General features: G+C 42.6%; 1 protein-coding gene across 2 annotated transcripts in view; it reads left to right on the forward strand.

Moving 5' to 3' along the window:
* Positions 1 to 6,437: 6,437 nt before the first annotated feature.
* Positions 6,438 to 17,853, forward strand: part of ABCD3 (ATP binding cassette subfamily D member 3) — a 49,071-nt gene continuing 37,655 nt past the window's right edge. The window contains exon 1 of one of the 2 annotated variants that reach the window (XM_035121923.3): positions 6,438 to 7,018. In XM_035121923.3, coding sequence (XP_034977814.2) covers positions 6,900 to 7,018 — 119 coding nt within the window. In that variant the 5' untranslated portion in view covers positions 6,438 to 6,899. The remainder of the gene's footprint in view (positions 7,019 to 17,853) is intronic. The other variant, XM_035121924.3, reaches the window with a different exon arrangement.

Below are 17,853 nucleotides of genomic sequence, written 5' to 3' on the forward strand. Positions count from 1 at the left end.
GGACGGGGGGAATAAAGGGTAAGAGATGCATTTGGGGGGAAAGTAGGCAAAAGAACTCTGGCTTTATAGATAGACTTTGCTAGGTGAGAAAAATCAGCTAATACTGTGGTATCCTTCAGTGAATCAAGACAACATGGGTTGGAGAGAAGACAACAGTTTTTCAGTGCCAGAGGCACTTTGAAAACCCTGCTCACTGTGTGTGCACAGTCCAATGCTGCCTCTTATAAAGAGGATTTGAGTTGTTTAAAATAGTAAAAACTTTGTTTGATCAGAGGTATCAGTGGGATGAAAGACATGGCCCACAACACACCATGGAAAGTGAAACCTCTCCCAATACCACTCTCAACTCTTGTAAGGCGTGTCAATAATGTTCAGAACAAGCAGCTACTGGGTTCAAAACACCTTTGCATACATGAAGAAATTCTGCCCTGCTCCACAAATTTCACATCGGCTCTTAGGCATAGAAGGAAACTGAATTAGGTGCACGGTGTGCCTTTGGGACTCATTATGCTGTGGGAAAAAAGCTGGAAAAATTCCTCCTACGCTGACTGAAAATGACACAATACTGTATGCCTTGAAGCAAAGGCATGAAGATAGTACTTTCCCGTAGTGAACAGTAAGTACCGGTTCTTGAATGCTAGGTTTCTTTAATTGCTGAGGGGGAACTGCTTTATTTTGCTATTACATACATACCATGTGGTGTGAGACTAAATACAATCCATTATCCCTTCCTTTCTCTGTTTAATGAGGGAACGTAGTATCAACAAGATAGGAAATATTTTCATTGAATCTGGCTGTCCAACATTTGGCTGTTGGCTTCTGCCCGTCTTGAAAGACAATGGAGTGAGCCTCTGGGGGTGAAGTCGAACTGCTGTGTTAGCAGCACCACTGTGACCTCCCTGGGACACAAGCCTGTGCAGCAGTGGTGTGTGGTGAATTCTTTTGTAGGGTAACAGTTAGGGCCAGAGGCGCCAGCTTGGGAGGGGCTCACCGTTCCGTGTGTGAGCATTGTGCCTCCCTCCCTAAGCTGGGCAGAAGCATCCCAGGCTTTGGGAAGGAGGCGCAATACTTCTGACAGGATGCTGGAGCCCTGCTACCTTATTCCCAAAGCTGGGTGGGCTTTGGGAATGTGGCGGAAGGTCTGTTGGATCCTGTCGGAGCATCGGGCCTCCCTCCCTAAGCCGGACAGAAGCTACCCAGGCTTTGGGAAGGAGGCACCAGTCTTTAATACTCTAATTTACTGGGAACATTTAGGGGACTGGTCTAGTCCCCCTACCCCACTGACCGCACCCCACTGCTATGCACCAGGTCATGGGCTGCCTAGATGACAAGACAAGCCTCACTGATGTGGTCCCAAAGGAAAGCAGAGCAATACGTTTGGCACCAGCTTGGCTGCAGGAGTTGCCGGAAGGAGGCATAGAAGGTGCCATCCAACCATCTTAGGGACTCTACTCCAGATTTGTGTAGGGTTTACTCCTCAGCCCTTTCTTCTCCCAAAGATATCCCACAAGGCAACAGAGGTTTAGGATCAGAGTTTTCCTTTTCTTCTCCAGGTTGATGAGCCCCATCTGCCCCTCACTTCCCTCTACAGCACTTGCAATAACCGCCTTCTTAACTGTTGGACCCACTATTGGTCTCATTCGCTCAATCCGCCAGAGCCTGTTTTTGTCTGCAGGGGAAATTCATGGCTCACCGAGGATTTGAGAACCATCTGCTACCCTTATTTGGTTTAGTCGGCCACTCATAGCCATTTCCCAAGTTATAGCTGCTGTCTCATGCTGACAGATTTTAAGATCCAAAGGTGAGAGGTGATCACAGCGCAGGGACCAAAGGTGGACAAACTACCCCAGAAGGAGCACAACGTGTCCCACATCAGAGGTACTACCGCTCCCCTAACACCCCATACACCCAACATTTAAACTTCACAATACATTACTCCATGGACCACTTGAAAAATGCTAAGGGTCTTGGTGGATTTTTTCTGCCCATTGTAGCATTTGTAATGCACTGTGCTAGATGCTGTATGGTTTACAAGCATGCTGTGGACCACCTGAATGACACTTGTGGACCACTGTTGGTCCAAGGACCACAGTTGCTCTTATATTGTCTTCCTTATTTCTACCCCTTGCTGGATGTCAGCTTTCTGCAATGTAACCTGTTTCTAACCCTTCCGTGTTGCCTTGGTACAATGCAACAGTCATTTCCAGATGGACGTGTTGGAATAGGGGAGAGAAGGGAATCCAAATTGTTTAGCATGGTTAAAATGGATTATTTATTTATACCAATCTCTTAGTGCACACCAGGTCAGTGTGTAAAAAACCCAACCTATTCAGCTGGTTGGTGATAGGAAAAATTATATGTGAAGTAAAACATGGGTTTGCATGGTGCTCATTCTCCATTCCTAAAGGATGCCCTACAAGGGAAAGATATGGACGACTTCTGAAAATTGAGTGTGTGAAGGTCATTTTCTCCATGTGCATAAGAATTAGGAATGAAGAGGTAAATTTAAGATCATTAACATTCATTTGTTGCCATGTCCCCCAATACAGTATCAGCATCCTTTCAGCTTAGATGTTATACAACTGTACTACAAGTCCCCACACGATGTGCTGCACATTTTCTGTCCCAAGCTCTGCCCATACAAAAGCGTGTTCTTTTTTGCAACAGCAGACTGCCTACAGATGGCTTGACTTTAATTTGCTGGGAGTGTCTCCTTCCTCAGCAGGTTATGGCTCACTCTAGCATTACTGGGTCCCAAATGAGCATTACCTCCCCCTTCTGGAGGCTTCATGTGGAAATCCTGGGATCCCAAGTATGGCACGAAGACACTTCTCGAGATACCCACCAAGACCTCCTACCCCACCCAATTTTTATTTGTAAATGTGGTTTCTTAAAGCTCATTTATTTTGGGAATTTGCCTTAATTTCTCCATTGCTTTGTTGTTCAGGGGGTGTTCAGTTTTTCTTCTGCCAAATGGATATTTTGTGGTGCCTATGACAGTTTTCAAATTGCACCCACAGGCCCACAGGGACCCCTGCAGGAAGTTAACACTTCTCTAGTAGTTATGATAATCCTGGTTCTCACTTTCCTTGATTGGTCCCCCCACCACCTTTCTGCTTTAGTCTCCTTTATGCAGAGTCCTGCATGTATTTTATTTATTTATCACATAAATATAGAAAAAGCACAGTATAAAGTAATATAATAATATCCTGCCTCCTCTGGCACATTGACTTTGGTTATGTTTACAGCCCTCTACAAGTTTCAGGGCAAACCCTGTGCAAAGCTCTAAATGATGTGAGAAGCCTCCATGAGTAGAGAATTTCCCTTTTTCAGAACTACCCTACATCCTCAATCTTACAAGATGAAGAGCAATGCCCCAGAGGGAGCGAGACTTGGCAGCATGCGTTCACACTCATTTGCACATTTCTTTACACACAGGTAAATGGAACTCCCAACCTCGGCTATAATCGGATAGCATGTGTGTGATTAAATCATAGACAGTATTGCAAAAGCACAGCTGCATTCAGATGCAATGGCAAATCATGCTTCCCTATCACTTGCAAGGGAATGTGATTAGAAGCTTCCCTTCCTAGTTAGGAAGGTATCAAGCCATAGTTTCATCTTATTTTTCTAAACAAAAACCACAGGGTGAGGAAATGTGAAGTTGTTGTGTGTGGCCCTCAAAAGTAGGTGTGTGTAACTTCATTTTACACATTTGCCACCAAGGACATTTCCCATAACTTTACTCAACTTACAGTAGCTAGAATAGTGAATGCGACAATGACCGTTTTCTAAAATGGTGACATTGCAAAAATGGTGCTTAAATCTTGCCTTGGAGCTTGAATACACTCTAAATAATAGACACAAATCTATACTTCAATTAACACTCTGAAGTTTCTGTAATAAAAAGAATATTTAAGCGGCAAGTCAAAACACGAAAGATGGACAACTCCTAACAATTATGTCTATGGAAGAAAGTCTTGAGCAACCTAAGTATGAAGAAAATAAACTGTAAACAGAAATGTTTGAGTCATACAGGAAATGTTAATCAACTTTCACACTACCAAGTCTTGGATTCTTGGGTGTACAGTGGTACCTCGGTTTAAGTACACAATTGGTTCCGGAAGTCTGTACTTAACCTGAAGCAAACTTTCCCATTGAAAGTAATGGAAAGTGGATTAATCCGTTCCAGATGGGTCCGCGGAGTACTTAAACTGAAAGTACTCAAACCAAAGTCTACTTAAACTGAGGTATGACTGTACATACTTAATTACTTTTCCATCTTTCACTGACTAAAATAAAGGCAGATCTCTGGTTTTTTGTTGATGAAGAGGTTGTGATCGAAAACTAATGATAAATAGGACTAAATGTTAATTCCTTTTCTTGGCATTGCTGGCACTGAATACATTTGCTTCTCTTCCAGCACTGCATACATGTTATCATCCCAAGGAGCTGTTTTAGGTACCGGTAGTTGAAAAACTTAGCCATCTTTTTTGCTCATGAACTCAAACAGTCACTAGCAGCCTACCATGACTTATTTGCCAACTAATGTGCACAGTCACTCACATTCATTCTCATTTGGATGCCAAATTGGTTTCAAAGTCAGTACTGTACTAGTATTGTAATGCCTTTGGCCTTTGCTACTTACGGTAGTTTATATGAGCTTAGCTGCAGCTGTTATTATCCAAAGATGCTTTGCATGCAAAAGATCCCAGGTTCCTTCCTTTGTATCATTGAACCCAATAAACTACTTGATGGTTTGATGAGATGCTGCCAGTGAGAGTAGACAATATTGGGTCGGATGGGGAAATAGTCTGATCTGGTATTTCATAACCCCAATAGTGTTCAAACACTGAGTCAGAGGCTGCAGTCACCAGCTAAGGAGCCAGGCTAGGTTACTAGTGATGCTGGTTACTAGTGGGCACTAAACCTGGGGCTAGCAGGCATTATCCCCCTGAATAAGATTTCATTGAGTCCACTTTCCCCTTGACCCAAGGAACTGAGTGCCTCCAGGCCTACCTCATTGATCCAATATCACATGGAGAACACCAGGCAGGATGCCTGGGAGTGCAGAAGGCCCTGTCTACAGCTAGAGGGCTGGCCCTTTAGGGACTGAAGTTCTAAAAAAGGAGGCATTATTAGTTTGTTAGTTCCTTTTCTTACAAGACAACTCAAAGCGACTTGCATTAAAACCAACAACAAAAACCAAAAAGTACAACAATCCAAGAGAGGCTGGGATATATGACTAGCCATAACAGCTGTCTCACTTTAACGGCTACAACTGCCCTAGCATCCTGCCAACACCCTCAGTTAGTGTGAAGAAGGGAAAAAGAGCCTCCCACACCGTTAACTAAGACCAACTGAGCAACAGCCTCTACCAAGCCATGGCTTTAAGAACAGCAGAAGTGGCTGGAGAGTTCAGATTTTTTTTAAATTAAATTTATTTTGTAAGTTATCTTGTTACTCAGTACTGTATGGTATTTTAACATGATTTTTAAAAGTATTGTGTTATTTTACATATTGTGACTTTACTGTTATTTTATTGCTCATAGTTTAGTAATATTAATTGAAACTGTTGGCAGTGATTATCTGTTTAATTATTATTCTTTGATATTCTTAGAGTTAATATTGTTGTGTGCTATTATATTCCAATGGGTTATTGCAGATTACCCTATTTGATATAAGTTGCTTATTTTAAAGTCACATTTTCCATTTTGACCTATTTGTATTGGATCAGATTGTTATAAGATGTGTGAGATCTTTGCTGTATATTTTGTTGTCAACTGCCTTGTTTATAGCAATACAGAAAGGTGGTGCACAAATTAAAAACTGAAATAAAATGAAATGAATGGGGTCTTAAGCAACTACAGTTACCCTTGAAAATCTTGGGAGCCTTGGAACTGCCTTTCCTGCTAAACAAGAAAGACTAACTAGCCCAGTTATTCATTTTGCAAGACTGCAAACCTGAAGAAAGAAGAGAAACTTGTAGAACAAGCTGGATCTCTTATTTAACCTTAACTGAGCCTATCTTGTTGTGCAACTGTAAGGTATAATGTGTCTGGGGTGGGAGGGGGGAAAACAGGATAGATATACAGTACAGCTTTCAAAATGGGAGTTAACAACTACAGTATTTGTCTTCATAGGGATGCCACAGGAAGGTGCAAGTGTAAAGACACATGGTAAAGATGTATGTGCCCGCGCAATATAAAAGGCATCCATACACACAAACCCACCTGTCACACAACAATGGGCATTTGATTTTGCTTGTCCATAACGGCGGGCGCCCGCTCTAAAGTTCCCACCTCGCACCATAAACCCTGGGAAGGTGGAAACTTGCAAGCCTTCCAGCTGTTGCGACTACAACTCCCGTCATGCCCCACAACTGGCCATTCTAGCTGGGGCTGCCGGGAGTTGGAGTCCAAAACAACAACAACCACACACACAACAATGGGAAGGGCCATAGGTTCACTAAAAAAGAACACACTTCACTAAAATATTGTGGGGGGGGGGGGGTTAAAGAACTGACATCCTTCGTACAAGACACGACCCGTCTATAACGGCCTGAGTAGAGGCGACCGAGCTTGACTTGCTAGGCCCCAGCGCAAGCGCTCTTATTCCCTCAGAGGCCGCTTGCCGTTGTTGCGCTTAACCAGGCCGGGCACCTCTCGCTCAGCTCCAACCAACCGCGGTGGTGTAAGGAGGAGTCGGGCCTGAGGCGGGCCTGGAGAGGAGTAAGAGCAAGGGCAGGGCCTCAGCCGCCACCGCCGCCTTACCCCTCAGCTGACAGGCGCCGCCTCTTTCTTTCCCCCCGGCATCCTCCGCGCTGTGGCGAGCCTCTTCCCCGGTCGGCTGCCGCCGCTGCTGCTTCTCGGGCTGCGCTTGCCGTCGCCTCTGCCGCCATGGCCGCCTACAGCAAGTTCCTCACTGCGCGCTACTCCACCATGGCCGGCGCCACTGCCGCCGCCTGCGCGGTGCTCTGCCTGCTCAGCAAGCGGAGGAAAGCGGCCGCCCTGCACGGGTCAGTCGGGGGAGATTCATGGGGGGGGGGCGGGGGCTTTGGGTGTGGGGTGTGTGTAGGGGGCAGCCGAGAGAGTAAGTTCCCGGCTGCCTCCTCCGCCGACAGGATAAAAGGAAGGGTTGGGGTGAATAAAGCGGCCCCCGGTAGTCGAGGGGGTGATTTAAGGTCGAGAGGGGGTGGGAAACAAAGGGAGACTCCGTAGGCGTGGCATTTTTAATGAACATTCAGAAACTCTTCCATATCGACCGAGTCAAAACCGCACTGTTGCTTTGCCCAGGGGCTCCGAAATCTTTCTATGCCCTCTTTGTTACCTTGAGATCCTTTTACGTGGAGGGTTTCAACCTGGGAAAGAACGTGGCTCTTCCTTTCTCGGGGATGGTTAGAAATGGCACACCTTCCGCACATTGCACCTGTTGCACAGGTATCGAGGGTCCGATGGCACACCTGTTGCGGCAGGTAGACCTGCAAAACAGGTGCTGTGCAACAGCTCCCCCCCCCCCAGTTTGTGTTATCTTAACGATACTGTGTCTCTTATCTGGGATAGGTACTAGATTAGGCACCCCCAAATTTCGGCCCTCCAGATGTTTTGGACTATAATTCCCATCTTTCCCAACCACTGGTCCTGTTAGCTAGGGATCATGGGAGTTGTAGGCCAAAACATCTGGAGGGCCGCAGTTTGGGGATGCCTGTACTAGATGTTGTTGGGCTCCTGACACCCATCAGTCCTGGTCCTCGCAGACAAGGGTTGTGAGTGCTGGAAGTTGTAGCCCATGATATCTAGTGGTACACTAGACCCTTGGCTGCATTCAAACATCTGAGAGATTGGCGTATAGGAGAACGTAATATAAATAATTGGTGTTTACATAGCATTTTAGAGTGCCAGAATATCTTCACATGCACTGCTTTGGTGACTGTGACAGCAACTGGCAAGCTGGGTCAATTTGTGGGGCTGAAGCTTTGAATTCCTTGCCGTTTCACTGCACAAAATGTAACTATTTGCTGAACTTCTGCCTGTCACACTATTTAAAGAAGTCCTACTTAAAGAGATGGTAACACTTAATGTTCAGCTGAGAAGGGAATTAAGCTTTGCAATGCTGTTAGTAGACGGAGACCCCATTTCTCCCCCCTGGATGCTACTGAAGTTTGCTCCGAAGGTTCCCTTTTATTCAGGAAACAAAGACGACTATACTTTTCTTTGGATATGGGGAGCACTGTGACCTGAGGCATGTGCATTGCCTTATGGGCACTTGTTAGTTAGCCTTCATAAAGCACAGGTAGCTCTGGATTTTCTCCTGTAATTTCATTTATCTAAATTGCCCAGGGCAAGATTTCCCAAAGAGAAAGTTGCAGAAGCACAAGGAGTGTGTGTGCAGAATGTAAAGACAGTGTGTAAGCATGCATGAGTTCAAAGGGGAACGGCTGTGATTCTGGATTTTAATTCCCTTATGAATATTCTGAAGAATGACTTGGCAGATGTATTCAGCCTAGGAGACATCCAAAATGTTTGGGGTGGTGGTGGAATGCAGCTTGGGATAAACAAGGACTAATATTTATATATGGTATGCAGGTTGGCAGCTGCCATAGCTGGGATAATAAGATAATAGTCAAAGTTGTATGTGTGCATAATCAGAGTGATAGATCTAAAAGATAGACTCACTCATATCTACATCATGTGTGTGTCATTTCTTTCTTTCTTATTGTCACTTGTTATCCAACGATCTCCAATTAATTTACAACATTGTTAAAGACACAAATATATTATACCAGAAAACAGAGGCACAGAAAGTTTTGACAACAAAGTAATAGCAAACATTATTGTAGACCAGACATCCCCAAACTTTGGCCCTCCAGATGTTTTGGACTACAATTCCCATCTTCCCCGACCACTGGTCCTGTTAGCTAGGGATCATGGGAGTTGTAGGCCAAAACACCTGGAGGGCTGCAGTTTGGGGATGCCTGTTGTAGACTGCCAAAGCCTGGGAGAAAGTTTGGATGCAATTGATGCAAAAGGTTCAAAACTATTGGGCAATGATCAGTTTTATTATATTTCAAAATGCTTTTATGTCATTATACATTGTATATTTTGCACAATACTATGTTGTCTTGAGGTACAGTCCATAAGGCAATGTTTCAAGAGAAGTATTATATATTGATATGCTATGAACAATATTTTATCCAATGTTAAAATACAATAGTAGCCAAATAGTAGCCATCTTTTGAAAGTGAAACACTTAAGACCTTAAACAATCCCCATCCCTGCCCCCTGGTACATCACCGTGATACACAAAAAACTGATGTCCATGTGTCTTGTTCCTTTAGGAACAAATTTCCTATAGAGTTAGACAGTGATCTTAATAAAATAAAAAAATTCCTTCAGTAGCACCTTAAAGACCAACTAAGTTTTTATTTTGGTATGAGCTTTCGTGTGCATGCACACTTCTTCAGATACAGTGAAATGGAAGTTTCCAGGCACTTATGTAGAGAAGGGGTGGGGAGGGGTGGGGATGGGGAGGGGGGATCACTCAGAAGGGTGGTGGAAATGGGTGATTGACTGACTGATAGCTGTTGATGACCGCAAACGACTGCAAATGGTTTTGCATGAAAAAGCAAGGGTTGAGATGGCTGAAGATCGCTTATCATGTATAATGAGATAAGAACCCGATATCTCTGTTCAAACCAGGTCCCTCCATGGTTTTGAGCTTGGTGATAAGTTGCAATTCAGCAACTTCTCTTTCCAGTCTATTTCTGAAATTCTTTTGTAGTAAGACAGCTACTTTGAGATCTTGTATAGAATGTCCTGGGAGATTGAAGTGTTCTCCTACTGGTTTTTCTGTCTTCTGGTTCCTGATGTCAGATTTATGTCCATTTATCCTTTGGCGTAGGGTTTGGCCAAAGTGATCTTAAGAAGAAGATAGCATTGTCACAGTAAATTACAGTATTTGAGAAGGCGATAACGCCTTTTTGGATGCTGGTGTGCATTGTTGTAACTGACTTACAACATATGCCAGGAGTGGCAAAATTACTGGCAAAGTGTTGTAGCAGGGATGGGTTTTGCTCACTGCCCAATGCTTATCATGTTTGCTTCATTATTGATTATAAGTATTTCAAATGATAAAAAATAAACTTATAAGTATGTGAGTGATGTCCAATGTTAGTCATACTCAGAGTAGACCCACTGAAATGAATGGGTATAAATAATAATTATTAATATTATTATTATCGTTATTATTGTTGACTTGTCCATTGACTTTAATGGGTCTACTCTGGGTGTGACTAATGTAAGATATCTTACTGTGTATGTATGATTAAGTGTGGGATGCAAAAGAAGGAACTGTGGACTTGTTATGAAGATAGTAAGGTAAAGGGACCCCTGACCATTAGGTCCAGTCGTGACCGACTCTGGGGTTGCGCGCTCATCTCGCATTATTGGCCGAGGGAGCCGGCGTATAGCTTCCAGGTCATGTGGCCAGCATGACAAAGCCGCTTCTGGCAAACCAGAGCAGCACATGGAAACGCCGTTTACCTTCCCGCTGTAGCGGTTCCTATTTATCTACTTGCATTTTGACGTGCTTTCGAACTGCTACGGTAGGTTGGCAGGAGCTGGGACCAAGCAACGGGAGCTCACCCCATCGCAGGGATTCGAACCGCCGACCTTCTGATCGGCAAGCCCTAGGCTCAGTGGTTTAACCACAGCGCCACCCGGGTCCCTTTATGAAGATAGTACTGTATTACTATTTAATATTTGAGTGCCGGCACCGTAATAAGTGTTAATACATATCAATAAAGTGACATAATTTCTGCCCAGAAATTTACACAGTAGTTGGTTACTTCAAGACTGGATTACTGCAATGTGCTCTGTGTGGGGCTTCCCTTGCACTTGATCAGAAGGCTGCAGTTAGTGCAGAATGCTGCAGCATCACAGGAGAGAGGCCTTATCAGCATATAACATCTGTGCTCAGAGATCTGCACTGGTTGCCGATTCGCTACTGGGCCAAGTTCAATGTGTTACTATTATCGGTAGTATATAAAGCCCTTTGCAACTTGGGACCCCACATGGGCCCAATCAACTGCTTTGATTGGCAAAGTTGGCACTACTACAGGTGCCACATACTACCTGTTCCGCATTTGTAAGAACTCAATTGTTTAGTGTGGCAGCACTTAGCACTTTGGAACTCCCTGCCTATTTAGATCAAGCAGGTGTCTTCACTGTACTCTTTTCAGCACCTGCTAAAAACATTCTTGTTTAGATAAGCCCACCTAGATGCCTAGAAAGTTGTGGTGATTTTAATCTGTTTTAGTATTTTAACTTTAGTATGCTTTTAAGCACGGTATTTTATTTATTTATCTTTGAGGGGGTTTTTCATAATCAAGCGGCGTATAGATTTTATGAAATAAACTAATAAGAATATTGAAAACTGAGGCAGATGTAGTAAGCTTGATGAAGCACTTTGCAAGTCCATGAAAAAGTTAAGTTTGCTTTTAACTCATACGTTTAAACTTTCTTGTCTCGCCTGTAGAAGCTGAAACATATCTATATTCTTTATAAATGCCATGTGGTAACCTTGTATATCCTGGTATAGCATAAAACTAGTCCCATTACCTCCCATTTGCAAGTAGTGTTTACTTATATGAACATTTGCTTGAATAAAATAACCTTATTTCTACACCAGAGCCAGTTTGCCAAGCTGATTTAAGTGCCAAACTGAAATAACATGCAATCAGATGTTGTAATACAAAGTCCAAAGTAGGTTGTCATATACTTGTTTACATCCTCTCTTCAGTAACTGAAACCCTTCTGCTTTTAGAAGCTAACAAATTATTACAGTGGTACCTCAGTTTATGAACACAATTGGTTCCGGAAGTCTGTTCATAAACTGAAACGTTCATAAACTGAAGCGAACTTTCCCATTGAAAGTAATGGAAAGTGGATTAATCTGTTCCAGACAGGTCCGCAGAGTACTCAACCTGAAGTGTACTTAACCCAAAGCATGGATGTAATTGGTTCCGGAAGTCTGGTCATAAATTGAAGCATTCATAAACTGAAGCTAACTTTCCCATTGAAAGTAATGGAAAGTGAATTAATCCGTTCCAGATGGGTCTGCGGCGTTCGTAAACCAAAAATTCGTAAACCGAGGTGTTCATAAACCGAGGTTCCACTGTATTATTATTATTATTTTATTATTAAATAACATTTAATTGGGTTTCATAAACAAGGAACATAGGAACAATGATAATAAACATAGGAAGAATAAATAGACCAAATATTCTCATGCCATTTGTATATCACAAAAATAGCATAATAAATTTACAGTAATATCTACAACATATGGTTCATTATTAGTGGTCATTGTATAAGTTCTTGGTTTGTGAATTGACTTAATCAAAAACAAAGGCAGGAAAAGCGGAGAACTAATTCCCTCAATTAGTTCTGTTTCCAATTGGACCCATTGCTTGAGGTATCATCTAAAATAAAGTGGATGGCATGTCTTACTTGGTTAGCAATAAAATATAGTTCCAGGTTTGGGATACCACAGCCTCCTTCCACTGTGGGGAGGTACAGGAGTTTGGCATTTATTCTGAGTCTCTTGCAGGAAAAAAATTAATGAATTTTTTTTTCCTGCCACTTTCGTATCTGGTTGAGTGGAATCCAAAGTGGGAGTCATTGGAATAGAAATCACAGTTTTGGTAGGATCATCATTTTTACTATTGCTAAACTGTTTCTGAGGGTAAAATGGGCCTTGCTCTATTTTTTTCAAATTTTGAAGAATTGTCTGCCATATTTGGGGGGGGGGGTTGTTTTGTGAATACAGTCTACTAAGGTTTCTTGTTGCAATTTTTCCTAAATAGCTACCGTAAGCTTTGTGTGACAGAGTCTAATGCCTGTGTGTTCTGTGAATGCTTTTTGGATCTTAGGTGGTACATTGAAGCATAAAGCTTCTGATTTTGAGAAGTTAACCTGCAGGCCTGTTAGTGTTGCAAAGTTATTAAGCTCTTGAAGTATATCTGCTCCCGTGTTCAATGGGTCAGGTGGGTCATAATAATTAAATCATCAGCAAATAGCCTGATCATGCAGTTTTGTTTTTCAGTTTGGACTCTTAATGTCTGGTGGTATTCAGAGGCATATAGCTAATGGTTCTAAAGCTAGGATGAACAAAAAGGTAGAGGGTAGACAGCCTTTCTTTGTTCCCTGTCAAATCCCTACCAAGGTTGAATTTATTTTGCTTATTCTGTTGATATATACTATTGTTGTACTGTGTATTTTGTGTCTATGGACTGCAATAAAGCTGTGTGTGTGTTTATTCTTACTGTGGCAGAAGATGCAGAGTGTCTCTGTTTCAAAATGTGTATAAATTTTGGGTCAAATTGCAATTTAGATAGAACTGCCAGCAAGTAGTCCCATTCTAGGCAGTCAAAGGCCTTGAGAATGTCCAAGGCTATGACTATCAGTGGGGAAGTTGTCCATACTACATTTGATTATGTTTAAAAGTTTTCTGATTGGTTCAGTGATGTTTCAATGGGGGACAAAACCAGCTTCGTCTGGGGCTATTTGTTTGTGCAAAAATACAGTGGTCCCTCGACTTACGAAGTACTCGACTTAGGAAATTTCGAGTTACAAATAAAAAAAATGGTCACACACTTATGTTTTTTTTGACACCCGAAAGGAAAACCGTTGCGGTTTAGATGGGGTTTTCTCGGCTTTCTGCTGGTTTTCAAATGGTTTTAGGATAGCTGCAATCTTGGAGTGGTGCCATGTTTTGGGAAGTGGTTCCCTTATTAGGTTGTTAAATAGGCAGACCATATATGGTAATAATATTTCTTTGAACTGTTTATAAAACTTGGAAGTGAAGCCATCAGGTCCTGAGCCTTTATGTGGTTTTAATTGTTTAATAACAGTCAATTTCTTCTAGGGAGATGGGACAAACTAAAAAGGTTTTCTTATCATGAGTTAGTAAAGATATGGGTAAGTTTTCTAAGAAATTGTGGATATAATTTTTTATTTAGGGATTGTGAGGTACCAAGTCGAGTGTGTTTGTGTGTGTGTGTCCATCTTAAAGTATATTAAATCGGTATATTGTGAGGCATAAATAGTGAAAATGAACTGCTGAGTGGCAGTTATAATACCGAAAATGGCTATTTCCTGTCAAAGTAATAATGAACCCAAGTTGTCAAATCTAAGATTAGGGAGCCTTACCAGTTTTCCCAGTAGTGATGTATGGAAGTGAGAGCTGGACCATAAAGAAGGCTGATCGCCGAAGAATTGATGCTTTTGAATTATGGTGCTGGAGGAGACTCTTGAGAGTCCCATGGACTGCAAGAAGATCAAACCTATCCATTCTTAAGGAAATCAGCCCTGAGTGCTCCCTGGAAGGACAGATCGTGAAGCTGAGGCTCCAATACTTTGGCCACCTCATGAGAAGAGAAGAATCCTTGGAAAAGACCCTGATGTTGGGAAAGATTGAGGGCACTAGGAGAAGGGGACGACAGAGGACAAGATGGTTGGACAGTGTTCTCGAAGCTACGAACATGAGTTTGACCAAACTGCGGGAGGCAGTGCAAGACAGGAGTGCCTGGCGTGCTATGGTCCATGGGGTCACGAAGAGTCGGATACGACTAAACGACTAAACAACAACAACAACACCAGGCCTTTAGTATCCCTACCACACTATCTACAAATTATTGGTCTGGATTCAGGGTTAGAAAGAAAACACCTTTTCTGCAGCAGAAGGACAACAGCTGCCCATAACACTAAACTTTTGTTTACCTGACACAAAGGTGTAGAGAGACATGTGGGATCTTCTCTCCCTTGAAGAAGATAAGAAACAGCTTAGGAGGAAAGGATGTGTGTTGTTTGTTGTCCTTATTGCTGGAGAAAAGAGACACTTGTTACTGGTGAAAAGATTTGTAGGTGCCTACATTAGGACACCTGTTTTAATTAATCCATTTGCTTACAATGTTTCATCCCAATTTGATGTTGACTTTGATTAGGATATTGTGCAATTTATTGTAAAGGGCTTTATAGTCTATATTACCAACTCTCCTGACAAGAGTTTGATCATGATTACAGAGTTCTGTAGGTGTTAAAATGGTGATGCAAACTCAAGCAAGCGTATTGACCTTTCCCCTACTGAAAGGAATTTTGCTTGGTTATTACAGTGTAGGAAGTTTGATATTGGTGAACATGAGTCATTCAATACACTTTACTCTTTGCCCCAATAGCGTTGGGGGAACAAGGTGAAAGTTGAGGGCAGACAACCTGAGAAATACTGTTGTGACTGGCCTGTAAATAGTAGCATTGCAGTGTATATGTCCTTGAATGTTTGCAGGTTACATGCTTTCTGAAGCCATTGGGTCTTTCATTTCACTAGAAAAGGGGTGGGGAGCCTCGGGGTTGTGTGTCTGGCCCTCAGGACCCTCCCTAGGCCATGATCTCTCCTTGGCATGTGTACCCTCTTCTATGGCCATAACCCCCTCACTGCCTTCACACCCTCCTTGAGTGATGGTCCTTGAAATGGAATGTGTCCTTGAACTATCCATACTATCCATTGCTTGCCTGAATGGAGCATGTCTGTGCGTGTAAACCTGACTTTTGTGTGTCCGGAATGTAACCTACTATACAAAGGTAAGAGTCAAAGCCATTCCCTCCCAGAAGGGTTTTATGCGGGAATTTTGCCCTTCAGCTGAAAAGGTTTTCCCATGCCTGCATTAGTGCTAGATGTTCCACGTAAAGATCAAACTGTTTAGGGTTACCATATTTCAAAAAGTGAAAATAATCCAGACACAAAAGTTTTTTTTGGGGGGGGGGTTAAGTCCAGTCGTGAATGACTCTTGGGTTGCGGCGCTCATCTTGCTTTACTGGCCGAGTGAGCGGACATTTGTCCGCAGACAGTTTTTCCGGGTCCTGTGACCAGCATGACTAAGCCGCTTCTGGTGAAACTAGAGCAGAGCACGGAAACGCCATTTACCTTCCCGCCGGAGCACTACCTATTTATCTACTTGCACTTTGATGTGCTTTCAGGCGCTGAATAGAGTGCAGTGATTGTCACTCATTGGTGTCAATAGGCAGGGAGTTACAAAGTACAGGTGCTGTCACACTAAACCAGAGGTTTTCAACCTTTTTGAGTCCATGGCTCCCTTGACAACTACAGTGGTACCTCTACTTACAATTAACTCTACTTACGAATGTTTCTACTTACGAATGGAGCTCCGTCCGCCATCTTGGATGCTGTTTAGATAGGATTTTTTCTACTTGTGAATTTTTAGATAGGGTTGCTTCGACTTACAATTTTTTTCTCCCAATACATTCCTTTTTTTTTTTTAAACATAATTTTTATTGATTTTACAAATTACAAAAGATGGTACATACATATACACCTTTTCCACCTTCTTCCCACCCCCCTCCATGGGTCCTCCCCTGCCACAGAAGTATCCCACGCAGGTGAACAGTCAGAAGTGGTCCATTTTATGATTGGGTTTCTGTCCTCCTCCCCCTCCCCTGCCCCCGAAGCCCCCCCCTGCCACCAGGGAGCTCCAGTGAACCAGGGCAGTACGCAGGAGTTCATCCATCCAACCATCTATTGTCATACCAAAAAAAAAAGAAAATACAAAAAGAGAAAAAGAGAAAAAAGAGAAGAAAAAAAAAGACAAAAAGGAAAAAAGACAAAAAAAAATTCATCATAATTGTTAAATTCATAATTGTTAAACCATATTTTGTGGGCTTCCCCACCCTCCCCCCTTCCCCGGTTTTCCTCCCTTATTTATCATCTTCAACAGTTTCATAGTTCATATTTTATAACATACACCTTTATATCTTGTACCACTTATAAACTAACTATTATCATTTTCGCCTATTGTCCAATCACTGAGAAATCAAACTCCCATTTTTTCTTCCCGTGCCTAATTTTTACCCCTCTATAGGCCTCCATATTTTCACCTTTTTCCAGAATCAATTCACTTTTTAAACCTATAATTATTCCCAAACTAACCTTACACCCCCCCCGAGTACTGGCTCCACCCCACCAATCCAGCAAGTTCCATAGTCAGCAGTCCAGTTATAGTCCTATTAACCCATCCTTACAATCACAACTTCACTTTCCCTTCACCCCACCCCCTGTTTACAGTCTTTTGCCATCCAGGCCTCCATATCAGACCCCTGAGCTTCTTCTCTTCTCTGCTTAATTTTTCCTTCTTCCCTGTGGTCATTCTGGAGTTCCAGTAAGTCCAATCGTGCCCCCCTCGAAGGGGAGGCACTCCATCCAACTTTTTGTAGAGTAAAATCATCATTTTTTTCGTGATGGGCTTCATTTTGTGTTAAGTCATCACAGTCCTCATCATTGTCATTCTCACATTCGTCTTCTTCAGTTTCAAAAGCTTCATCTTCTAAGAAATCATATTCTGCCATCATCATCTGGAATTGTTGCTGTAACACTTGCCGTTGTGTCTCCTCTTGACATAGTTCTATTCTTGCTTCCCACATTAAGGTCAAAACAGTCCGCTGAAACTCAGGCGGGTACCTTTTTGTTGACATAGTTCAGTCCTGTCAAGGTCAAAACTTGTCACATGGGGTGGAATATAATCGCAGTCTATTTTCTCGACTCCATTTTAACAAGCTGGCTGCATTCTTAAAAATAAAGTTCGAACTCACATTTCAAAAGTATATAAACCAAAAAAGAATTTCCAAAAAGTCCAGAGATAAAGATAGAAATAGAATTTAACTATAAATCCTGATCAACTCACTGGATTGTCTGGGCTGCCGGCTCCCGAGGAACAGAAAGGTCTTTCTTAGTCTTAACTTCTTTCTGCAGGGCAATCACAACCACAGTCTCTCTCCCCTTTTA

Source organism: Zootoca vivipara, chromosome 7 (genome assembly GCF_965207765.1).
Source record: "Zootoca vivipara chromosome 7, rZooViv2.hap1.1, whole genome shotgun sequence".
NCBI lineage: Eukaryota > Metazoa > Chordata > Lepidosauria > Squamata > Lacertidae > Zootoca > Zootoca vivipara.